Below are 24,314 nucleotides of genomic sequence, written 5' to 3'. Positions count from 1 at the left end.
AAAATAACAGCAGACGCATTAAAGTGTCAGCAGCTGCGATGTTTGAAGATAATGTGTTGCGTTTCGAGCTGGTGTTTTTATGCGAAAGGAGGTTAACGTGACAGCTGTAGCAACCCGGGATAACGGGAAGACCTGTAAGCACAAACATTTGCCTTTTGACCTCACTGGAATCCACATTAGGAGGTCATCTGCATCATAGATCCCCTCACCCCCACCCCTTGCAGATCAATGGCAGCTGTGAAGTGCATTTTATAGGCCAAACAAAAACCAGAGTTAGGATTTTATTAGCGCTTACAACAAATTACATTTTTATTCTCATCGCAATACGAACAAAAGTAGAAATTTTACTTTATTTACGTGCGGCACGGATTTACACTCAGCTTTCAAAAACTACATAATGTTCAATAAAAGTTTGAATATAATTAGTCCATTAATTATTAAGTGAGCATAGGCTAATCCTTGTTTGAGATCCTTGTTAGCAGTATTGCATATGGATCCAGATATACGCAGAAGCTCTAAAACAGATATACATACTTCAGTATTTACTTTGAGCCATATTGTCATTGCTAAAAATATACAATGCTAACTAACGCTTGGGAGTCACCTCAAATTGTGCCAGTTTATTGTCTAAAGCGGGGGTTTGATGTTGTCGTGCATGAACAATATGACAGTAACACTATGCCTGACTGTGCGCCTGGAGTAAATTAAATTACCATCCATCTCATGACATGGTTTCACAGAACCAAGTACACATTTGCATATATTTACTAAGAAAGAGACAATAATAGACAAATGATGTGAGTGGTAATATGAGAAGCCTCCTTTTTGTACCACAAATCCATCAGGTTATCATCACCGGGATCGTTTGTTTTCTTCCATGAAATACTAAAATGTCTGATGTTGTCCTTGCAAATGTCTCTTTCAATCCAGTCAGAGTCTTCTGCTCAAATAGACCAGTGGGAGCTGAGCTTTTAAGATCCATGTAGCATATGGAACACACTAAACTGAGAGGGAGTGGCGCCCATGGGTTAGATTTAAACATGGACAGACAGCTGGTGCTGTGAGCTAAGACAGCAGAGAATTTGTATGGAATTCAATTCCTCCTCTTTTACGGCTGTGGAATTGTGGGCAAATTGTGAAGCTCCTCTGTTAAGAACATTAAAGGGTTTTTTATGAGCCTGCTTGCAGAGAATGGGTCATTTTAATGAGGGGGTAATGTCCAGTCCATGCTCCTCGTCGCTTTAACTGCACGCTGCCTCAAAGCACACGTTGGACCTTCAGCCACATCAGGGACATCTGGCCCCTCGATCTACAAACATGGCCCTTAATGGGCAATTACAAAGTCCAGAGTCTGGGAATATGCTTCGATTTATAGTTCCAATGCATCCAAACCCAGAATCCTCTGTCTATCATGACCACATTAGGTTACATGAGACAGGAGGCCCATCAGACCTAATAAGCCTTATCCTTTCCAGAAGATGGCCATTAAACTCCCTCCTACTATGCCAGCACAGCCATCAGCACCCAGTCTAGTAAATTAAACAAATGAATGGCGTCCCCAGTATTACAATTAAAGCATTGAATAACATCAAACAATGAAGCTCATTGACGATCTACACTCCATGAAGAGAATTAGATAAGTCAGTTATAAATCACTTATAGGGAAGACGCTCAGTGCGTACATTTTCTTTCAGTCTTTTAATGTCAGGCTCATATTCAGTCCTGATTAATGCCTGAATGTTAGCTTTCAGGAAGGGAGGGTGTGAGAGAGGCAGCTTGCACAGCACCATTTCAGTTGCCCCAAACAACCTGTGGCTTTTGCCAAGTTGAGCCCTCTTAATTTAAGTTCCTCTCTTCTTATTTCACTCTGCCTACGTCCTTTTTTCAGTTGGGGGTCTCCTGTTTTTATTAAATCCCCTCCCCTCCCTTTCGTTACAAACACAACCATGTTATCCATGTCAAATCCATTGGAGTCAGCCTGGGGAAGTCAATATGGAGCCAATAGATTATGCGCTTTTTATTAAATGCTGAGGCAGACTTTGCCGAGAGTATGACAGAAAGCTTTAAATAACTAACTTTTTAAAGGCAAGAGTTTTTAGTGGAAGGAAAAAAGATTTTTTGATATAAAAAAGTGCAGTGTATACAATACACAGTGAGCCAAGAGCTTAATGAAAAGTTGGGGGGGAAATGAGTTGTAGTAAACTCTGAAACAATGAGGGATTTTTGTAAGGACCAGAGAAAATTAATGAAATGCAAGCAAATAACAGAAAAAAATGTTGGTCAGATTCCTTAGTCCTCCAGAGTAGATGCAAAAACAGAAATGATACATGTATGAAATATCAACTTGGTGAAAAACCAAAATTATGGCAAAAACACAAACAGCATCAAGCCTCGTTTTCCACTGTCTTATTTCTTTTAGCAATTAACACCTGCCAACAGCCTTTCACCCTCCTGTCCTGAGCCGCAGGTGTGAGGAGACCAATGTGTGACCTGATGAAAGGCACACTGCCAGTCTAGTGGCAAACAGTCATTTCCCCTCACTGATAGGCCACTCTTAATTTAGAGCAGCCTAAGGAGGTGTTCTTAGTCACCACCACACACACACACCGACACCGACACTAAAAATAAACCATTACCACCAGCACGGCCCACAAGTCGCACATCAACCACGGCAAACCAGCTATTCCCTGCCTGATAAGATAGCGCGTCCTGAAATTAAACACAGGCAGAAAAAGGACACACAAAGGGGTGAACATGGGTGTCACAGGTGAAAGTATAAATCACCACCTGTACAGGACTATTGCTCCTACTCTTCGCACTGCTCACCCAATGGCCGGAACCCTGGAAGTGACAGTGAATACTAACAATGCGAGCTTGTGTCTCACGGGCCTCCGTACAGCAGGCGCAGAGTAGAATCATAAATGAGCGACTTTGACAGAAAACAGCATTGGCTTATAGAAAGAAAAGGGGGTGAAGGATGAGCAGCAGAGGACGCAATGAATTTAGAGGTTGGGGGATTTTTTGATATGACAGGGGGTAGTTATTTGCTGCCAGCAGCAAGCCCTTTACCAACAAAGGGCCTTTCATATTTCCTGTGAACAGAGACAGAGACTCCCATTAATCCCAAAGGGAGGGCTCATCGCATGCTTCTAGTCCGCACATAAATTACTTTTCTTATACCCTTCCTCCTGTTACTTCTCACTGTTTAGAGCATCACGACAAACGAAAGAAAACAGAAGTTGGCTCCGCATCTTTTATGTTTGAGGCCACTCTTAAAAAAACTGTTATGTTAGCGCTAACTCATACCACATGTGCCAACGTTTGCCACGTTTCAAGCCGCAGCCAGGAAACTGTGGCTACCCCACTCTCTGCGTGACTCTCCTCATTTCTGTCTCTCTTTCTGGTACGGGAAGAGTGAAAGAATTCTGCCCAGCTGTCACGTTTTCCAGCAGATGAAACCCCCCTCTGACGGGCAGAGAAAATGCCAATCCCCACTTAGCCAGCACAGAATGGAATTTAACGGTGGTGCACAGGCGCATGTATACACATGCTCAGACCCCTTGTTGGTCTGGTAGAGGGCATGATAAGCAACTAGGGAACCACCGTTTTCACCTGTGGGGCATGCTAGCAATGGATCTGCTAGAAGTGGATAGCAGTGAAATGGACATTGATATGAAATGAAAAAACTAACATCAATGCATGCCACCTGTGTCTCAACTGCCTTGTTTAAAAAAAACCCCACAAATCAACACAAATCAATTGCATTTTCCAAGCACACTGCAGCAGGACATATAAATGAAACCCAGGGTTTAGGCGGCGCAAAGGCTAGACGCTTTCTGTGACCGGTATTCATAGAATGCTGCTCAGAGGTTTTTAAATACCTACAAAGATGCTTTGGTTGTTAGTCTCACTGTCTGTAAAAAAAGCAACACCAGCCACACTGTTGCTGTGAGACTAAGTGTTGCTGAAATTTGTACGAATCTTCTTTATAACACCGTGATTTGCTGACATCGTCAGGCAATTCATTTATGCAGCTCTCCTTTAGAAACGGCATCACTCTAAATAAAACGTCTAAATTCTCATATCCTAATAGCAGCTGCATGCTTGCATGCACTATATGCATAGTCTAAATTCTGAAAAACATAAGTGCATTTAATTGAATGCTTTTTTTTTTGGTCTATGGAAAAGCCTCAGAGTGCAAAACTTCAATATATTGTAATTCCGAAGATGTTTGCGACTGTGTTGACAGTCAAAATTAAATAAAACTAATACACAGCACTGACACTCATAAATAAATATTCTCCTCCAATTAACTACCCAATCATTCAGCGGATGCATAATGAACAATATGTGCCAGTGTTGCCCACTACAGTCACTCTGCACAGAATAAGCCTGGTAAATGCAGAACAAAGCCTTGTTTGTGTGTCTGACCTCAGCTCTCCAAGACAACACATTCTTGGTAGGACAGAGGGGAAACATTCAAATGGGTTCACCGCAGTTGTTTTTCCGCTATTTATCCAATAAGATCTCCTTTAAAAGACAAGCTGTGTGTGTGTGTGTGTGTGTGTCCTGTGAGGAGAAGGGCGGGGGAGGAGACAGCAGCTTTAAACAAACACTAAGTACTGACTTAATATGCCATGTCAACCTGATGTTCTATGCTCTTGGTAAATCATCAACAGCTGTCTGTTGTTTAAAAAAAGTTCTTTGTTTACTCTTTGAAAGGATAATCAGTGGAACAGTGTTTTTGCAAAATCACCTCACCATCATTGCTCCACAAAGGAGTGATGTAAGTGAATGCTAATTTCTCATTTCCGGTAAAAACTTGACTCAAACACTAATAATGACAAATGGACTAAGGTGGCCAGCTAGTGTTCGGACTGTGTGTTCCTGACTGACAGCCCTATCAACCACCAACCGAGATTAGAAATGGCAAACTCCATGAGAGCAGAACATGATAAGTTAAAAGGTTACAAACGGCCAAAAGCGCCAGGGCTGCATAGTTCAAATAAACATCGCTTTCATTTTATTAAAGCGACATTATTTACAATACAGGGCAAAAGTCTGAAGTCAGATAGGTGCTGCAATTTAAAAACAAAACAAAAACAGCGCGTGTACAAATCTACAAAGCTTGAAAGTCAGTGTTTGGTATGGTCACCTTTTTACTTCAACACAAGCTTGATCTTAAGCACCTCTTTTGTTTTTTCCTTAAGTAGTCTTTGGGATTAGTTTTCCGAACTTCCTGAATGACATTCAAAGAGCTCTTCTCTGGATGTTGGCTGCCTTTTGTTCTGTTCTTTGTTAAGATGACCCCACACTGCTTCAATAACGCTGAGGTCCATTGTGGGTTTTTCTATCCAGCTATGCCTTTACTGCATTGGAAGTGCGTTTGGGATTATTGTCATGTGGAAAAGTGAAGCCAATCAGACACTTTCCAGGTGGTACTGAATGGCGGATCAAAATCTCGATGTACTTTTCTGCATTCATAATTCGTCAGTTTTGACAAGATCTCCAACGCCGTGTTTTACAGAAGATTGTACCTCCCGCTGTTGTACCTCTCTCCTGACCTGCTTCGTACATAGTGACGGCAATTTAAACCAAAAACTTTCATAAGACCTGTTGCCACTAATTTTCAGCCCAGCTTTTGTGCCATTTGGCATACTTTAGCCTTTTTATTCCTCTTTCCCTTACTTAGAAATAGCTTCTCATAAGCCACTCTTTCACTCAGACCATTTGTGAAGAGCAAGTGGGGGGTAACTAAATGGTCAAATGCATCTTTCAGGTCCTGTGTCAGGTCTTTGCTGTATTTTTCCTATTTCTTAAGGACATGAATTTCAGATACTGTGACAGGCTGCTGGCTTTTGTTTTTCCATGAACGATCCAGTATTAAGTAGCTGGACAATTAAAAAAAACAGTCATCTGAAAAAGGTTAGGTAAAAGAATTGGACTGAAAATGAGTGAAACAGCAGCCAAAGTTGAATAAACCCAAATGTAAAAGACTTTCAGAAAACCTTGAGAAATGCTTATTCAGAACCACTTTAAAACATCAGAAGTAAAATATAATCAGACATGAGGGGTGGCTCAAGACTTTTACACAATACTTACTCTTCTTTCTGACAAATTTCATGGCTTTTTTTTTTTTTAAAGAAATGCTCTAAAGAAGAAATGCTTTAAAGAAGTGCTGCAATCGGTCACAGACTGCAAAATGTCCCACATTCTGAGGCGGCCCCTGTGCAAAGATGCCGCCTGGATTGAAAATGTTAGGATGTTACAGCTTATTCCCGTCTCTATATCTGTATCTGCGACTGAAAGGGCACAGGCAACTCACACCTCCAAGAGAAATGAGGAGAAAGTAAAAAGGTTATGAGTGATGTTGCAAAACTCTCTCGCCACTGTGTTTTCAACACACATTGTAAATTTCAAATAAATACACGCTGAAATTCAGCCAGATATATTTTTTTGGGCTTTACTTTTTCATTTCCAGCATTTTGTGCTCCTCCTCTTTTGTAACTGAACTGTGTGTGAACCTGAGATTTAGGTGACAGCCATGCTTAGCTACAGTGTGATCATACCCTAAGTGCATGTTTTTCCATCAGCTGCCACCCACTTGTCTGCAGCACCAGCTCGACGTATAAGCTCTTGCGATATGGAGCTTTTCAGGTCCAAAATACACACTCCCACTCATACCCACCCCTGCTACCCACAGGCCAAGATAATATTTTTTTCCAGTTTTATACTGTACATTTTGATAAACAGTCCATTTAAGCACAAAAACAAGCCCCACCAGCGTAACGCATAAGTAGGCACTGCACTCACCAACAGCACGCTCAAGCACGCAATTCTCATGCATTAGTCCTTTTACCTCAACCTATATCTATTTTCCTACAAACAAACAAACACTTGAAAAAATATCAGCCCTCCTTGGAGGATGGTGCAAGTAGCATAATTTTACTGATTCTCTAAATTGGACTATAGTGAAGCACGCACGCAATATCTGAGGTACATATGTGAACGAAACAAATGCACGATATTAAAATTGCCCTTATTTTAAACCGCACTGAGAAAGTTGTCTAATAACTAAAATACATTTATGGGACAAGTCTCTTGTTTTTATCTATTTCCTTTTCCCCTGGGATGTAATTGCAGACCTATATACAAACAATGCATCACAGAGCTTCTCTACACTATAAAACCGGTTTTAGTTGAATCCAGTAAGATAACAGGTATGATTATGAACACAAAACCAGCAGGGCTGTAAAACAAAATAACATCATAGCATGTTGATCCAATATAAATGCATCCCTCCCCCAAGATTTTACAGGCTGGGAGCTCAGAGGGAGGACAGGGCTGAAATAACATGTACTCAATCTTCTCTATTCACAGCTCTGGTTCGCCACAGTCCACACAAACATTCTTTACATGCTTCATTTTATTAAAATGGTTTTTCTGCCTGTTAGATTACCCCATTGTCTTTCAGCCGCAATAAAGCATAAGCAAGTGAAGACAAAAAACAAAAAACCAAAGAAGAAAGATTTGTGATTGAAATAAAACTCCAAGGTCCTTCAAATTATCTTTGCAGAAAGGCTCGCAAGTGGCTCTGAATCCATCAGATAATAATGACCTCAGTTTAAGATTGGCTGCTGTAATGTGTTTTGTGCTCCAAGTTTTAATCCTCCATGGAGTCTGCACATTACATACCCCGATCTCTCCCCAGACATATTCATAGAAGCACTGTGATTTTGTGTAATTCTAGCTGTATGTGCTCTCGCTGTCTAATTTATTTGAAAATAATTGGTCAAACGCTGTTTAAAAAAAATACAGTAATAATTTAAATGAAAGCAAAAAAACTAATAAAAAAAAATCTGGAGAATAAAGCTGCCCCCTCGGTTCGATACAAAGTTCGGCTCCTTAATAGTTTTTTATTTTCCCTTCTGGGTGTGGGTCCCTCTATCACTAGTGACAGGCGTGAAAGGTCAATAACCTTGGCTCATAGCCCTCGTATGGTTAGCAGTGCCGCGAATTAATGGTTCAAGGCGTTATTCCAAACTCTTCAAGTCAGCCAAAGGAAGCTTATCTTCTTCAAAGGTCACAACATTTAGATCACTTAGTGTGACAGCGAAGAACTGACACAGGACCTATATACAGTAAGACCGAGCATATTCTATTTGTGAGAAATCAGATGGAAGGTAGGTGGGATGTTGTTCAGCATCTTCAAATCCAGGGCATACAAAGTGTAACGACTTCTGGTACTCTATCTAAAAAGCTATTGAGGGGCTTCTATTGTGTTTTCAATGAATGTTCAGTTCGTCAAAGTTCAATTTTATTGAGCAATAGTTCAACTCACTACTTTCTGATCTTTAGAAATATACACAAAGGGGAAAAGATAAAGAGCAGAGACGTGCAATTCTCTCGACCAATTCTGACTTTTTCGAATCCACATTCACAGCATACAGAGTGACTTCTGAAACTTCTTTAAGGCCTTATTGAGTTTTTTGTTGTTGTTTTTTAACCTTGAATCACACAACACCCTGTATGGGATAACAGATACACTGTACTTGCCATGCATTTCCCTTGGCTAAAAAAGATCAGTATGAGTGACCAGAAAACAGCAGCACCTGCACGCTGTAAAGCACAGCACCAGTCTAACGTCTGACCCGAAGGTTTTTGTTAAGACTACTTTTTCTGCTTCAGGCGTCAAGAGACTAAACTATGGAAACAGCTGGGATTTCATAGTAGTTTCATGGCCTTGACTGCTTCATGGCATTGGGCAAATTATCTGATCTCACCTTCCACTAGTACAGCTATGATTTTCTTCTTCCAGCTATGTGTTTTTGCCCACCACAACCATCTTGGAATCTAGACAAGTGTGCCAACAGGTTTCCTGCTAATTTAAACAAAGAAAAAAAAACACTGACATGCAGAATAAGATTTCAAAGTTAGGAATGTAAATATTGATTTTAATATTAGTGCTCATGCAGATCTAATGGGCAGCTGCTGCCAGCTCTCTGACACAGGCAGATTCTATCTGCCCAGGATAAAATGATATAAAGCCATAAAGAAAACGAACAAGTACGGAAGAACTCGGGACACTAAGCATGGCCCAGTACTTGGAAGAAAGTGGCCATTAAAATAGTGGCAATACCTGAGCTGCTTTGACAGGTGAGAATAGGCAGACATGTGTAATATGCCCTATAATTGACATCACAATGCTGTTGTTGTTTTTAGGGTAGCTGAATAGAAGTTTTAAGTTTCACCTAAAATATATTTTTGCTTTTAATATTTGAATATCTTGAAGAATAATGCAGAAGTCAAAGGCTTGCAGGACTTGCAAATTCTGCCTGTTTAGACACATTTCATCTGAATCTTGTTAAACATGGATAGATTCTTAAAAGCTGATTTAACATACCTCTGCCTCAAATCTCACTTGTGTTGTAAAAAAAATATACATAATGCCAGTTCGTGCACTCTGCTTAAAATGAGGTTCAAATCTGGGTTAAAATATGTGTGACCTGTGTGTGTGACTTGCATACATAAAAAGGCTAAAGACAGGGCTTGCTCTGTTCGTTATTTTGCACATTTGCAAAAACATATCTCATTAATATTCATTTGAGATCTGCCATTGTTACAGGCAATGTACAACTGACTGCTTCTTTTGTTAAAACTTTAGTTTTTGCAAAGTTTGAAGCTCTGCTTTGGGTCAGTGTCCTGTTGTGGGAGGAAACCAGCTCAAATCACGCAGCATCCAAAGAGTATGGCATTGCATTGTAACAAGGAGTTATATAGCTTCCCTTGTTCAAGTTTTCTTCTGTGCAAACCACACCACTGCTAGCTAAGATCTCATATGAAAGTATAAGTAAGTTTTGCGGTAACATTTATATCTCAGAAATCTTACAGCCACTTCTAGCAAAGCTTTGCTAATGTAGCTACTTGACTGTATAGCTAGCTTACGGTTTCTAGCAAATGCTGTTCAATTCATAAAGAATAGGAAGGACAAAAGCAAGGAAACACACAAATGTCAGAAAAGGTACATTCATAACAAGAGCGATACCAATCGAAATCAGATTCAAACATGCCTGTTCTTTGTTCTTACGTACCTAAGCACCATATATCTTGGTTAAACATGCTTTGAACTATCAGACCTGCAGTTTGCATAACCAATTAGAAAAAAAAAAAAAAAACATTACCCTTGCAGACCCTGTTCTGCTGAGGAGGCAGTGCAACTGGGGGGGAAAACGGTGACATTCTCCGAGATCTTTAATGTCTTAGTAAATATCGACACAGCTAATATAAACTTAGACAACACAGACCGCAAAGTGATATGTTGCTTACTGCTATAGTGCATGCTCAAATGGAGGCAAGAAATTGCTGTAGGTCAATCATAATATCCCTGGGGTTGGCAGACACTGGTGTCAGCAAGGCCTGGTAACAGTAGATCACTTGAGACGAGTAATACTGTGGGCTACATATGATGAGCCAACAGTTTGTGGGGAGAGAATGTAAAGAAATATTTACAATCGCCAGTCCAAATCAATATTACACTGAAAGCTTTAGGACCTAGTTTGCATATATATATGTATATATAATATATATGTATTCAACCAAGGTCACTGCAACCAAGAAAGAAAGAAAGAAACAAAGTAAAAGGACTAAATGCTACAGTACTGTCCTTGCATTACCCAATTAAGGCACATCAATCATTATATAGAGCCAGGGGAGTTCCTCCATCTTAAAGCACTCATCATGACGCAGAGGGGGAAGGGAAAAAAGGCGAGTGGTGGAGGTGATAGAGGACTGGATCAAACATGGAGAATGTCACAAGATACAACCTAGCAAGTCATAAGAGGCTAGTGTCCAGAAAAATGCTGGTGCATTGAAATTTCAGCTTGCAGCAGAACACAATAGTTGAACTGGCCTCTTCCTAAGCAGGATACTGGGCCTTTGTGAACACGGCGACAGTATGTGGGTCAATTAATCTATCCATGCTTCAAATTTCACTTGTTTGCTTTTGTCAGAGGAATAATACAAAGCCAATTCTTGTAGTCTCTTGATTTTGAGGCTTGAAATATGTGAGATATGTGTGTCACTTGCATACATAAAAAAGGCTAAAGACAAGGCTTGTTCAGTCTTTATTTTGCACAAACTATCTCATTAATATATTCATTCGAGTATTAGCTTCCTGGTTTGACCCTGCGCTCAAAGACTGCATTGTCTGCCCGCTGTCTGTCGTTCGTAGCTATGCAAGACAGGTAATGCCGACGACTTTTACACCTGAGCAGTAAGTGAATGCCTACTTTTCTGGTGGAAAGCAAAAAAGGCTGGAGTTAAATGTAACGCCTTACGAACAAAAGATTTAACAAGAGTGAGAAGCAGCGGGGGGAGTGGGAGGGGCTTCCTTTCACATGCCTGCCAGCATAAACGTGAGGACTCCGTGCACTCATGTAGCTTAACATAATGAGAAAAACAAGCACAGCACAGACAGAAACTGTGGGCAAAATCGAACAGGGTTATTGCACAATAAACAGCTGGAGAAACACTACAAAGAGCGCTTTCTCTGTAGAGACAGAATCTGTGAAAGAGACGTGGAGTTGTTTGCTCTACCAGCCAAAAAAAGGCTCTCCCACAGAAGAAAAATGACGCTGAAATCCACAAATCAGACCCTAGAAAAGAAAACAATTCAATCCAAAGTGATGATGTATTGTCTTCTAGGTGCAAGCTGGCATTTTCTTTTTTTTTTCCACACTGGTTCTAGCATTTCACTTGTGAAAAATAATACTAGCCCAGTTATATAGAGACATATATGCAGAAAGTCAGGTCAATACAGCTATTTATACATGGCCTCATTACACGGCGGGGTCATCTATTGCACATTCTGGGTGTTCTTCACATTAAATAAAACATATCAGAACCACTGCGCCAGGCATTCATAATCACAATAACTAGGAATGTTCCAGATCTTTTTCATGTCACTAGTAACTGCAAACGTGGCAAGATAAAAACTCATAAACTCCCTTAACCTTCATATGATCACGTGAAGGAATTCTATTGTGAAATCCCTGCTTCTCAAATCCATCTTCAATCACTGCGCTTTGAAAACAGACATTAAAATTGTGATTTGGCAAATGGAGTTCCACGTGTACACTATGCGAGAGGCAAAGGACCATTTACGACACACCAGTCACAGTCAAAATTATATAGCACGGCCTGACAGCCGATTTTCTGTCAAATCTTATGTTAACAGAGCCTTTAAACCTAGCTGGTTATAGAAGCTTCAGTCACCATTATACTTCGTCACCTCCACCTCCACCGAGACCTCTCTGGGCAGAACAAGCTAATTATATGCCAAGGTCGAACTTCCTACGCACACACACAGGCATGACTGAAGGGCAACTTAACTACTTCCAAGTGTCAGTGGTATGCTGTTAGGTGCCCATTGTAGAGGGCAGGGCCTGTAACTGATAAGAGGGACATGAACTGAGGCGATAAGAAGCTTCAAGCCAGTGTCTGCCCATTTGCCTCCAAATATGGAGCATTAATTTGATACTAGCTTTGATTCGGAGAAAACTTCAGCTAAGTTCAGACACCAATAAAATGCATCCTATAAAATCATGCCGCACAGCAGGCTCAGGAAGCGCACACAATTTAGCTACAAATAGGTGTATTTGCTTTCATACGCTAACATTACTAGTATTTCACTGTTACAGTATAGCCTTAGGATTGCAATGGAGCTATAATGTTCTGACAAATGACTGCGATGTTATTACCAATGGCACTCCAGTCACTCTGTTTCCTTGTTATATTGCCGGCAACTTACAAGAGGTTACTCTCCAAAACCATTTGCTGCCAAGATTCAATCTGTCGTCACAATATGTGGTGGTTATCTAGGCCATGCTGCTCCCAGGAAAGAAAAGGTAGAGTGAAGTCAGATGAAAGCAAATGTATGCAGGCTGATAACAATAAAGAATAAAACAAATTCAACCCGAACCCGACAGTGATTCTTTAGCTGGGAATTGGAGCGCAGCCTTCATTACAACATATTGATCTCAGCAAACAAAGACCCTGAATTCATTGATTCACTTTGAGAAAAAAAAAAAGAGGGAGGCAGGGGCAGCGGACTGCTCTTTTGAACAAAGTTATAGTGAAAGTGCTGCCTTAGCTTAAAAAAATGAAGGGAGGTAAAAAGAGAAAGATGGCCATGGTCCCGTTGTTCCGCAGCGACAAAGAATATACATGAAATACAAAGAAAATATAATATAAAGGACGAGCGTCTCCTCGTAGTGCTCCTAATTTTCCCATACTGCATGGTAGTTACTCTGTGCCTATGGATCCCGTCTCGAAAATGAATTTGAATATCAATAAAGTCATTTTTTGAGATTAAAATGCCAAGTGCTGCCACAGAGTTTCAAAAAATAGATCCATCTCACACATCCCAAAAACAGAGATCTCAACAGCTCAGTAAATATCCTGTTTCTCCTGTTTTTCGGAGTTATCAGTAAATATTTCAACAAACAAAAGAGCTCTATAGATTTTTCCTAAGGCAGATCCATACAACTCTCGGTCCACTCAACAAAAACCATAATAGTTACCTACTGTCCATCATGCTGTTGGAGGGCAAATGCTTAGAAACCTGCATACGTCTCAAAAACCCTAGGTTTTAAATTTGCGTTTGTGTCTCTAAGTGATGAATGATCATCTCTGCGGGTCAGAATAACATAAGGTAGAAGTGCTATGCATTTGCGGCCTCCCCCGGTGATGGGTCAGGACCTTTTTGGCTGGTATTCCATTTATCTATACTTCATCAGGAAACCCCCGACAACCTCATTCCCAATTTGAGGCTAGGCAGAAAGGTTGAGTGTGTTGCTGAGCACTAGGTCCAGTTTACAGAGCAGGTCGAGCAGGGTCATGTCTCACCAAACACTGGGGCCCCTTGAACACATATGAGTGGCCCCGGCTGTATTAGAAAGTTAACACAGAGCAGAGAGACAGAAAAACAACATACTGGGTTTATCTGGTTCAGAATTTTAGAATTTCCAAACAGATTTGTTCTTCTGCCAAAAGAGTAAAATCGGTTTGTCTAAAAGGTTTGCAAACATAGCAAAGAGGTGCATTTAGTCAAAATAATACATTTACTACAAATTCTAAGATATATTTAGCCTGGAAACATTTTCCTGATGTATTCTACTCGCTGATATTGATGCTGCTTTTTTCAATCCCTTTATTAAACCGGTCAACTGTAAATCCATCCTCCAAGTCATGCGTGGAGCCAGCCAGCCAACTGGGCCCTCTTGACACCAGCACATTTAAAGCACTTGAACCAAGGCCAAAGCTGACTATAAACATACTTCTTTTTCATCACCAGAGCTCCCATAATTGTCAAGAAAATAAGTGAAACTCGGGGCTCAGGGGTGGAGGAAAGAAAAATGAAAGCAGCATAGAAGGTTGGGAGGGGGTGGGGATAGCAGAACAGCAGCATAAGAGAGTGTATTAAACTCAATTAAGCTTTTGGGCTTTTCATTAACCCAGTTTTTAGGGAGGGAAACCTCTGCTGAATAATGCTTCAACAAACTCGCTTTGCAACCCTGCTTTAAAGGCTTCATCTAGAAAAAAACGGCACAATGTGTGTCAGCTCTCCAAAGCCGCAAGGATTCCATTAGAAACCCAGGAGCAAACCACCCACAGCCGCAGCCTACCTGAAATTAAATGCAATTTAGTAAAGTCACTTTGTCAAACAACTAAACTAGATAAGGGGGAAGCACTGCCTTCACATGTGTGATGGTCTGATAATAAACAACTATGTTTGGTCATTTCTCTTCGGTAGTATCAGGCCAAAGCAAATATTCCGGCCTAAAAGCAAGGTCATATCCAGCCCCGTGGAGACATAGCGCCCAACTGCCCATGCCTGATGTGGTTTGGCATCTACAAACAATGAGCACAGCCTCCCTTGAATGGCTCATTGTAGAGGAATCCTCATAAAAGAATAGTTGTACTCCCTGACTTTTCTGTGTGTTGCTCCGCCATGTTACTTTGATGCAATTAATTATTACCAATCTAATGAAAATCAATGGGCTTTCACGTGGTTAGCAAACAGTTAAAGTCTGCTTTACACAAACCTGATTAACGCTTACTACTAAATACACATTGTTAACTGGCTGGCCACAGTTCCTATCATTAAATCCACAGGATGTCTTTAAATTAGCGCATACAATGTCAGCAGTTTCCATGTGAACCGCCACCATTTCCAGGTCTTACAGGCCTCGGGATGTGTATTGTCATTCAATGGCAAAGACGACGCTGCAATTAGATGGGACAAAGATGTCAGACGACTCACCTCCGAGGTGTCTAATGCATCTGGGGTCAAATGCAAAATCATATGATCAAAGGACTCATGTTACTGACACCAGACGCAATGCACTGATAGTATTACATGGGCCACTCCAGAAGATCCTCTTTCAAATAAACTAATCAAACCATCAGACATCTGGTGACCCTTCACCAACAACTTAAAGAGAAAACTTTGCATACTGAAATGAACCTTCATTGGTTAATCAGCTACTCCACAATTCAGCCAGTGTCTTTCCGATTCGTTATTTAAAACCTCCAGGCTCACAATTGACGACGTTAATGAAATGCGAGGAAACATAAAGCGTCAGCCTGCTCAGCGTGGCTAAAAAAGCATTAGTTAAAAAAATAAAAGCTTGCTAGTGAAAAGCAATATTCTACACCAGCATGGTGAAAGCAACGTTGTAAAACTTTGGGAATACTCTTCACACTGTGGGGGCTTTGTCTTTCAAAACATGCCACAGGAGATTTTCATTAGAGAATGCAGTTTCATTAACATCATCCCACGCTGCTGAGCTCTGCTGCATTACAATGACACAGGAGTGCCCCACTCTGTCAAGGAAATCTCCACAGAGCAGCAATGTGTCTGGGGGAGGGGAGGGCAGAGAAAAGAGGAGGTAAGGGGGGTAGTGTGGGGGCAAACAAAAGAGAACCTGATTACCCCCAGTCACGGCTCATCCACGAGCCGACGGAGGGAAATCCATCACCTGCTGGATCAAACAGGAACTTGTGCACAAGGTAAAGCCCAGTGAAAGCTGCACCCACCCATCGGAGCACTCTCTTCCCTCGCTCCTTTCTTTCTTCCCTCGGCACTGCTACCCCGCCACCTCCACCCCACAGACTCACACCAACGGCAGCGTGCGAGTTTTAGGCACGCGCTGTGAAATCGAGAATGTTTACTAGTCCAAATGACCTCAAGGCTCTAACCCTTCTGATGGCACAACGGTGATATATTCCACTTTTATTACCGTCTCCAGACCTGCGTACCATTTCACAGTAGCTGCATCCTCATTTCACCAATATTAAACTCCAAAGAAGCAGTATTGGTCATGCCTGCTGCAACGTAATGAACTGCTACTTTCTTGTTTGCACCAGTTTATATGCTGGAAAAAACATAAAACCCACTTCTGTGTTCAGCAAAGAAGGACTACTGCTGTAACAAACATTCCCCAGGATATTTAAATTGCTGTTATTACTGCTATTGAGTGGGCTTAGCAGTGTCACCCTGTAGTTGAGAACACTACCATTGTAGCAGGAACTTTTGAGTGTTTGACCTAACAGGCAAAATGTTTAACGAGTTTGATTGAAATCTGTACAGAAGTGATGATAAATTATGACAACACATTGCAATGCAATGGCATAAGATAATGAAAATGATTCATCCCTTCATTGGAAGGCAGGGAATGTTTAATAACTAAACTATTTGCTTGATTAACGTTGTGTAAGTGTTCGAATGTGTGAGTAATTGGGTTTCAACGCTTTGCAACAGGAGTCACATCTTCACTGGATTCAACAAGTTTTGATCCACCAGATATTAGTTGCTAAAAAGGTAAACTAAAAATAATAATAATACTAATGTAGCCACAGTGTTTGCCCAGCAGTCAGCTAACAATGTGCCTGGTTTTCAACTTGCTCTGAGATGAGAAAAAAAACCACCATGCAAGCAAAGCAGAAAAGAGCCATAAAAAGCTGAGGCAAATTTAAGCTGGTTTACAAGGCAAACTACATGACTTGCAATACCACAGAACAGCACTAAAGCTAATTGTTTAAATCTGTCAGGCTTGTTCTGATCCTCCCTGAATTGTACCACATGGAGGTAGGTGAGCACGCTCAACTGATATGCATGCATGCACACACTCGCACCCTCAAGGAGAGACATAACAGGGCAAGGAATGTTTCACTACTTACCGTTAAAAAGGGGCTGTCCTTTCTCGGTGATATCTGGCACCACAACCTTGTATACATCTTCAGAGAAGCCTGGCCTGCATGGTGGGGCACCCCTGCCCTCTGCTGCAATCTGTAATAGTGGGGTGGGGGTGGGAAAGGGGCAACAATGTCATAAATCAACCTTCAGAAATGCACTCCTGTTGCCTCTGAAACCCCTTGGTCACGTTCTGAAGTCCCTACAGTTGTACAAAAGCATCTGTTGTTTTTATAGCAGGGACCGCAATTAGGATAATGAGGCCAAAAGGGTTAAGCATTAGCCAAAAAGCATGGCTAGGCAAGAACAAGCTCCATTTGTCTCTGTGTAGGGGCCCAGGCACAGGGTAATAGCCAACACTCTTGGCCAGCCCCTCTGATCAACACACTGCTCTAGACAAACACTCTTCACTTTGAAGTACAGGAACAAGGGAATAAAAAGTAAATGCTAACAATCCACTGTTGAGGGAATAAACATTTACGTGTGAATGTCTGAATAAACACCCTCAAACCACAGCGTTTTCTAAAGACTCTGCGAGGTTGTGACTGATCAATATGTTCCTTTTTATATCCCCCCCCAATTTCAAGAAGAAAGCTGTAGTTGGGGGGACAAGATATTTAGAGAGTAATGTGGCTGTTGTAAAGAAAGAAAACAAAGCTTATGAAACTTGTGTTTCCATAAAGAGTGAGTTTTGCGCCAAACAAAGAAAACAGCGACTGTGAAGAACACACGCAGGGTATACTTATTAAGAAAAAATGCTCTGGTCTCCAGGCATGCCCAAATGTAGCCAACTAACAGCTCTTAGGAAGGGAGGCCTGGCCCTGTTTCTTTGCGTGCACTCTCAAAAGAATGTAAGACGAGAGGAGCCCCGCTGAAAAAGAGCATTGTGAGTATCCGTGCCACTTGCCATTCTTAATCAGAGGAATTTAAATGGAAAATGCTGGCAGAGAGGAGGGGTTGGGGGAGCAGGAGGAGGAGCAGAGCTGGAAGTCTGGCACGTTAGAATAAGGGATGTATATTTCTAGATACAAATGTTAACATAAATCACAGTTGCAGTTTTTTCAGATCCCAAAAAGCTTTCATTTAACTGCCTGATTGCTTTTTCCCCTGTTGCTCAAAGTGTCTGACTAATGAAAATAAATACATTTCCACAAGTCACCCCATTACACAGAGGGGTTCCAACCTTAAGGCTGGACAACAATCATTATCCCATCACTGAGGTGAAATTACCACAATAACATGTAGTCGGCTACTTTTCATTGTTCATCTTAAAGACTTTTCTTTTCTACCACAGATGCAATTAACTCGCCCGGGGGGACAGAGACACGCTGCAGCAATCTACATAAATATTAAACCAAACTAAATATAACCAAGTCATAACTAGGTTAACGTGGGCCTGTATCGCCCAACTGAGAACACATTAGCCTGCAAAATGATTGCAAATCATCCAAATGATTATTTTCTTTGTTTTTTTTTTGGCTAAAATGCGCACGCAGCATCTCTTGAAAAAGAAGAAAAGAAAGAAAGAAGCCATTTAAGTCAAAGCCACTTTACAGCGGATTTTTGTGTACTGTTTTTAATCAAACTGCACACAATGTAAAGTGGCCGCTGGAGGGTCTAAGCACCGTGCCCGGCTTCCCCAAACTCAACATTAACAGCGTCGCTACGAAAGAAAACAAGCGGCGAAACTGTCCGGTGTAACTCCTGCTGGAAGCCGCTTTACACGTTACATTACCTGCAGTCCTGCCAAGACCAGCAGCAGAAGCAGACCGCTGCCCTCGTGTAAGGAACACATTTGGACGCCCGTGAATGCTTAATTCCCTCCGAATCCGTGAAAAGAAAGGGAGAGAAAAAAAGAAATTTAAAAATTAAAAAAAAAAAAAGAATATCCCGCTGACTCAAGTACAGCCCTCGATGGAGAAAAAAAGAGAGATCCTTCTACGACAAAGGCAGGAGCAGCGGCAGCATGTAGCAGCCTCCTCCTCTGTCTCTATCTATCCAGTCCGTAGCTGACGGAGGGAAGAGCACTGCCTGGTACTGAGGCTGCTGCGCCCTCCCATCCAGTCCGACACGAAAACGAAAAAAAAAAAAAAAGCCCCGGCCACTAGTCTATAAACCGCCCATCTCACTGTCTCTCCCTGCCGGTGACACAGCCAATTTCACTATTGGAAAGGAGCGGGTTCTCTTTAGCTATCTCGTCTAATGACTATTGACATGGCATTTTTATTGCTGTTGTTGTTCTTGTTGTCTGTCTTATAGGTAAAGTATGCATCAAATGAAAGTATGCTTTCAAACGTAGAAGAAACAACTATAGGTTTACATTTCCAGCCTGAAAAGATACACGATTACAAAACTGCTAATTGGACATTAGTGTCCTGATTCCAAACGCAGTATATGGTTTTCATATACATAGGTATTAAAAAGTTTTAGTAGTGTATCAAACCAAAGACTCACACAGTTATTTAGCGATGATTGCCACACATTTAGTGGAGCATTTTGGTATTTCCTTATAGTTTCCCAGCCAAACTCTTTGGTCATTGGCTCCAGACTCCTCTGAGAAAGAAAATGCTTTTTGAATGTCATGGGCATCAGTAAACCAGTTAGCTGTCTGTCAGCTGGCATGAAAAACAGCCCAGATTTTACCGATCATTAGGTGTGACATTCAGATCACACCAGCCCTGGGATAAATATTGTTTGCTGCATGTTACATCCTAAGGATTATCATTTATCTTAATGGCCTGGCCCCCTCCTACCTCTCGGAGCTACTACAAATCAAATTCAAATTCAAATTTTATTTGTCACGTACACAGTCATACACAGTACGATATGTAGTGAAATGCTTGGACAACTGCTCGTGACCTAAAGAAAACAAAAAAAGGAAAGGCTATGAATAAGATAGGAAATAAATATGAAAAATTAAAAAGGGTAAATTTAACTAGGAAGGAATAAAATATAAATTAAGGTTAAAAATGAAATAACTGTACAACACAAATTAGAATGAAGGGCAAATTTAACTGGGAAGAATAAGATAAAATATATAAATTAAAGTTGAAAATAAAATAACTGTACAACAAAATACACAATATATAGAACTATATAAGAATGTATGAAGAAATCTAAATATAAATAAATATATACACAATAACAGCAGCTGTACAAGTATTAACTGGAAATGAAGAATATAGTGACCAGTGTTGTGCAAAAACAATGTCCAGAAAGTCCAGTGTGTGTGTGTATACAACCATATACACCTCCCCGTTCCCTTAGGTCCGCCAATCAGCAGCTCCTTAAGGTACCAAAAACTAAGTATAAATCTAAAGGTGATCATGCTTTTGCTGTAGTTGCTCCAAAGTTGTGGAATGATCTACCCTTGCATGTTAGGCAGGCCTCTTCTCTCTCTGAATTTAAAAGTCGTCTTAAAACATATTTATTCGCTGAAGCCTTTGGCATTGATTAGAGGGGTTGACTCAATTTGTTTTGACATGTTTCAATTTATTTTAGTTTTTTAGTTATTTATTTGATCTTATCTCATTTAAATTTTCTTTACTTATGCTTTTAGCATGTACAGCACTTTGTGAACTCTGGTTTTATGTTAAAGTGCTTTATAAATAAAGGTGGTATGGTATGGTATGGTATTTATCGGTGATTAGGGTGTGAATCTGCTTTGGTTATCCTTTATTGATATCTCTCTCTCTCTAACACACACACAAACACATGTGCACATGCATATACACATATACACTGAGCACCCCATCACAGGCTAACAAGCTCATTGTTTCATAAATGGCTCACTCGTTTTGGAATTTGGAATTCTGCAGTCTATTCATCTTTCCTCAGCTTAGAATTTGCAAGCAAAGATATTTTTTTCATGTTCCACTCAAAGACACAATGAATAATTCTCTTAAATTGCCTCCTCATGTGATACAGCCTGATGAAGGTTAAGTCACCTGGGTTGTGCTGCTGACACCTAATTAACTATCATGAGATAGCTCCACGAAAGAGATCGCATCTGAGATATTTTATTTCTGTAGATGGGGGAGAGGGAAAAAAATACTTATTCCATCTGCAAATAATAAACAAAGGCTGACTTTCGGTTCACCCCCTCCTGGGCAATCTATTGTTTTCCAAGTTATTGGCGGTTTCAGGTACAGACAAGTAGGCGTGTGATGCTGCCTCCACTCCTACAAATCAAACCATCCACTCCTGAGAGTCTGTTGTAATCCTAAATCAACAGCAAGCACCATTAAATTCCTCTTACACGCAACACACATACACACATACGAGAAGCAAACGATGTGTAGTTTTGTTTTTTTAAGTGTGTCTGTGAAGGTTCTCAGTCATCCAGGTCATTGTAGTCAAAGCTTGCAAAGAAAAGCGTCTGGACTTCTTTAAGTTGTTTCACCTCTCATCCGAGAAGCTTCTTCAGTTTTTTAAGTGCTTCCTTCTTGCAGAAATGGGACTTAAGTCACCTCTGACTCTTCTGTTATCAATTAACACGCCTGATGATTAAAAGTAATAATTAAACCGTTCATTAATGTAAACAGAAGAAGAAGAAGAAGAATGCACATCAAAAATGAATATAACACACACCTGTCACAGATAAACTGTTGTGGTCACGTTTCCCTTTCTTTCGTCGATTAAGGAAAGCCAGTTATTTACCAAAGGCAGCCACATTTCACGTGCCCTTCCTTTCTTTGCTGTGACAGAATAGGGCAAGAGATCAAACCGAATGACCTGCTGATAATTGATATCACATTTTGTACAAATTGTTACATTTATGTAATCTAATTGAGAGTGGGATCAAAATGCTCCATCTCTTTGATTAATGCAGAGGCGGTTATCTTTCATCAGTACTTGTCTAGGCAGGGACGGGAGGAGGCGTTAGTGGGAATCCAATTTGGACTTGGTGCATTCAATCAAACAATATCACATTGCATGATGCATAATACCAATCTGAGACCCCCAAGAAGTCTTCGTGCAACACATGTTTTGGCTTCAAAATGTAGAGGAGAACATTTTTGCCATCAAGGTCACTTTGCAGTCTGTGGATAATATATTCTCCGGCCTGAGCGACTCTGTGTGCAGACAGATAACTTTGTTTTGCAAGCGTGTGAGGCAGCTATATGATGCATGTTGGTGGTGATGCTGACACTGCTGTTGACTCTCATAAGCACAGGTGTCTGGGGGCCGGTGGCCCGGAGGAGCCCTCGATTCCACACCTTTTAGTCTGCACAATTGGATGTTGTGTGGTGTATTGCAGCACGGTGGCCTTGACCGCACTGGAAGAAAAATGGACGAGGTCAGCAGCACTTTCACATCCGCGGCACTTCTTCATGCTGACTTTGTGTTGATACAGGAATATGACACAGTTCACCCTCTGCTCGCACATAGTGTAATGCGGAGCTTAGGCATTTACTTGCGAAAGCCAAATTTACTGTATATCACAATATTCAATGACACTTGTGGGCCCAGCTTTGTATCTTGCAAATGGTAGTATTTAGCATTGAAATATATTCCCTTTGGGTAAAAACACACATATTTTGACCTCCTTCAACAATTGGCTAATTACATTGTCACTGTCATTGTCCTATGCATGTCAAAGGTTGCTTTGGAACAAATTAGTGAGCGGAAAGGAGCACCTCAACGCCATTATCAATTTCAATCAAGCTTCATTGTTATGCATTCAATAAAGGATCTCTAAGGACCGTCGTATTGCTCTGATTATTCTCCTCTCATTCCAAATCAGCTCATTGAGTCTTTTATTCCATTTGAACAATAGAGCCAAAAAGAGACGTGGTGTAGCTGCAACTCTGTATAGCATGTACACAGATATATGCCTGTTTTTTTCCTGCTTTTTACAATGATTTTTAGCAAGGTTTCCGCTTCGCATCCTCCACATAGTGCGTGGCATGTTGACGAAAATATTGCACGGTTACTTGGCTGAAGTTTTGTAACCTTGAAAGGATCTGATTATATTTTATTATTTGCAAAGTGACAAACAGCAAGGGAGACATGCACGAAAATTTCTGCTGAGCATTTTCTCTCTGTAATTTCTTGTGAAAAGACATGTCAGTAAAGCAGCTTGGTGCCACCCCCTTTGTCGACAAATAAAGGCAAAATGCTGCTTTGCAAGCAGCTCTGGCAATGTCTACGGAGTCACGGGGCTTTTACAAGTGTGTGTCTGCCCCAATTTATGGATTGCAGTTTTTTGCTGGAGGCCACATCTGTCTGCTGCATGCTGGTGTGCCACACAGATCTAATAGTGATTGATTGCCTGATTGAGGGAAATTGTGTTGAACTCCCGAGCAACCCAAGGAGAGAAGAAAACATCTTTAATTAGTGATGCAATAAAAGTGTGGCTATTGATTTGTAATGGCACACGCATGTGCAAAAAGACACTTATCCCAATTATTTATTGTTCAGAGTTCAGCTTAGAGTGTTAGCGTGCTACATTTGCTCATTAGCACAGAACCCACAGTCACCTACAGTACAAGCTAATGGGAGTGTTCTGTCATTAGGCGCTGAGACATCTTAGTCTATCCACAGACCCAACCCACAAACATGGCATAAAATATCTGCCATGCACATCCTAATGGTAATGAGAAAAGCAGCTTAACAAGTTTCCTTTACACGTCTGTGATTCTGTCACTTGAGCTTTTGGAGCAAAACTTGAAAGTTTGCTTTAATAAATAATGCTGTCATATCACCATGTTATCTTATATGACAGATCAAAGTAAGGCTTCTGCAAAAAAACACACATACATATACAGACACTCACAGCACTCGACTGCATGGCCACACTGCATTGCCTAAATGATAAGCTACTGCAGGGAGACTATCAATTTCCAAATTGACACATAACATTTCTTTTTATTCTTTTAACATTCCTCCTGAGCTTTCTGAAATCTGTTGTCTCTTTTGTCTTCAGTATTTCCAGCTCAAAAATGTATTTTCCCTTATCACTATTGATCTGCAAGAAGACAAGGTCTTTGGCCGTGACAGCCCAGCCCATATGATTTAGGAGTGGACCAACAGCCTGTCTAAGCACAGGGGCATCAGT

General features: G+C 40.9%; 1 protein-coding gene across 1 annotated transcript in view; it reads right to left on the bottom strand.

The window, feature by feature from the left end:
* cdh2 (cadherin 2, type 1, N-cadherin (neuronal)) overlaps positions 1 to 19,315 on the bottom strand; it is a 59,778-nt gene extending 40,463 nt beyond the window's left edge. Inside the window, exons 1-2 of the mRNA XM_086270549.1 lie at positions 18,990 to 19,315; positions 17,242 to 17,350 (exon numbers count right to left, since the gene is read on the bottom strand). Of these exons, the coding sequence (XP_086126675.1) occupies positions 17,242 to 17,350; positions 18,990 to 19,049 (169 nt within the window). The 5' untranslated portion in view covers positions 19,050 to 19,315. The remainder of the gene's footprint in view (positions 1 to 17,241; positions 17,351 to 18,989) is intronic.
* Between the last annotated feature and the right edge of the window lie 4,999 nt (positions 19,316 to 24,314).

The sequence above is a fragment of the Aulonocara sp. 'chitande type north' Nkhata Bay genome, linkage group LG18, assembly GCF_057382095.1.
Source record: "Aulonocara sp. 'chitande type north' Nkhata Bay isolate Kocher_YH1m ecotype deep benthic linkage group LG18, A_spYH_male_GT1.1, whole genome shotgun sequence".
In the NCBI taxonomy this organism is placed as follows: Eukaryota; Metazoa; Chordata; class Actinopteri; order Cichliformes; family Cichlidae; genus Aulonocara; species Aulonocara sp. 'chitande type north' Nkhata Bay.
The sequence above is the reverse complement of the archived record's forward strand: the minus strand, read 5'-3'. Positions and strand labels throughout refer to the sequence as shown.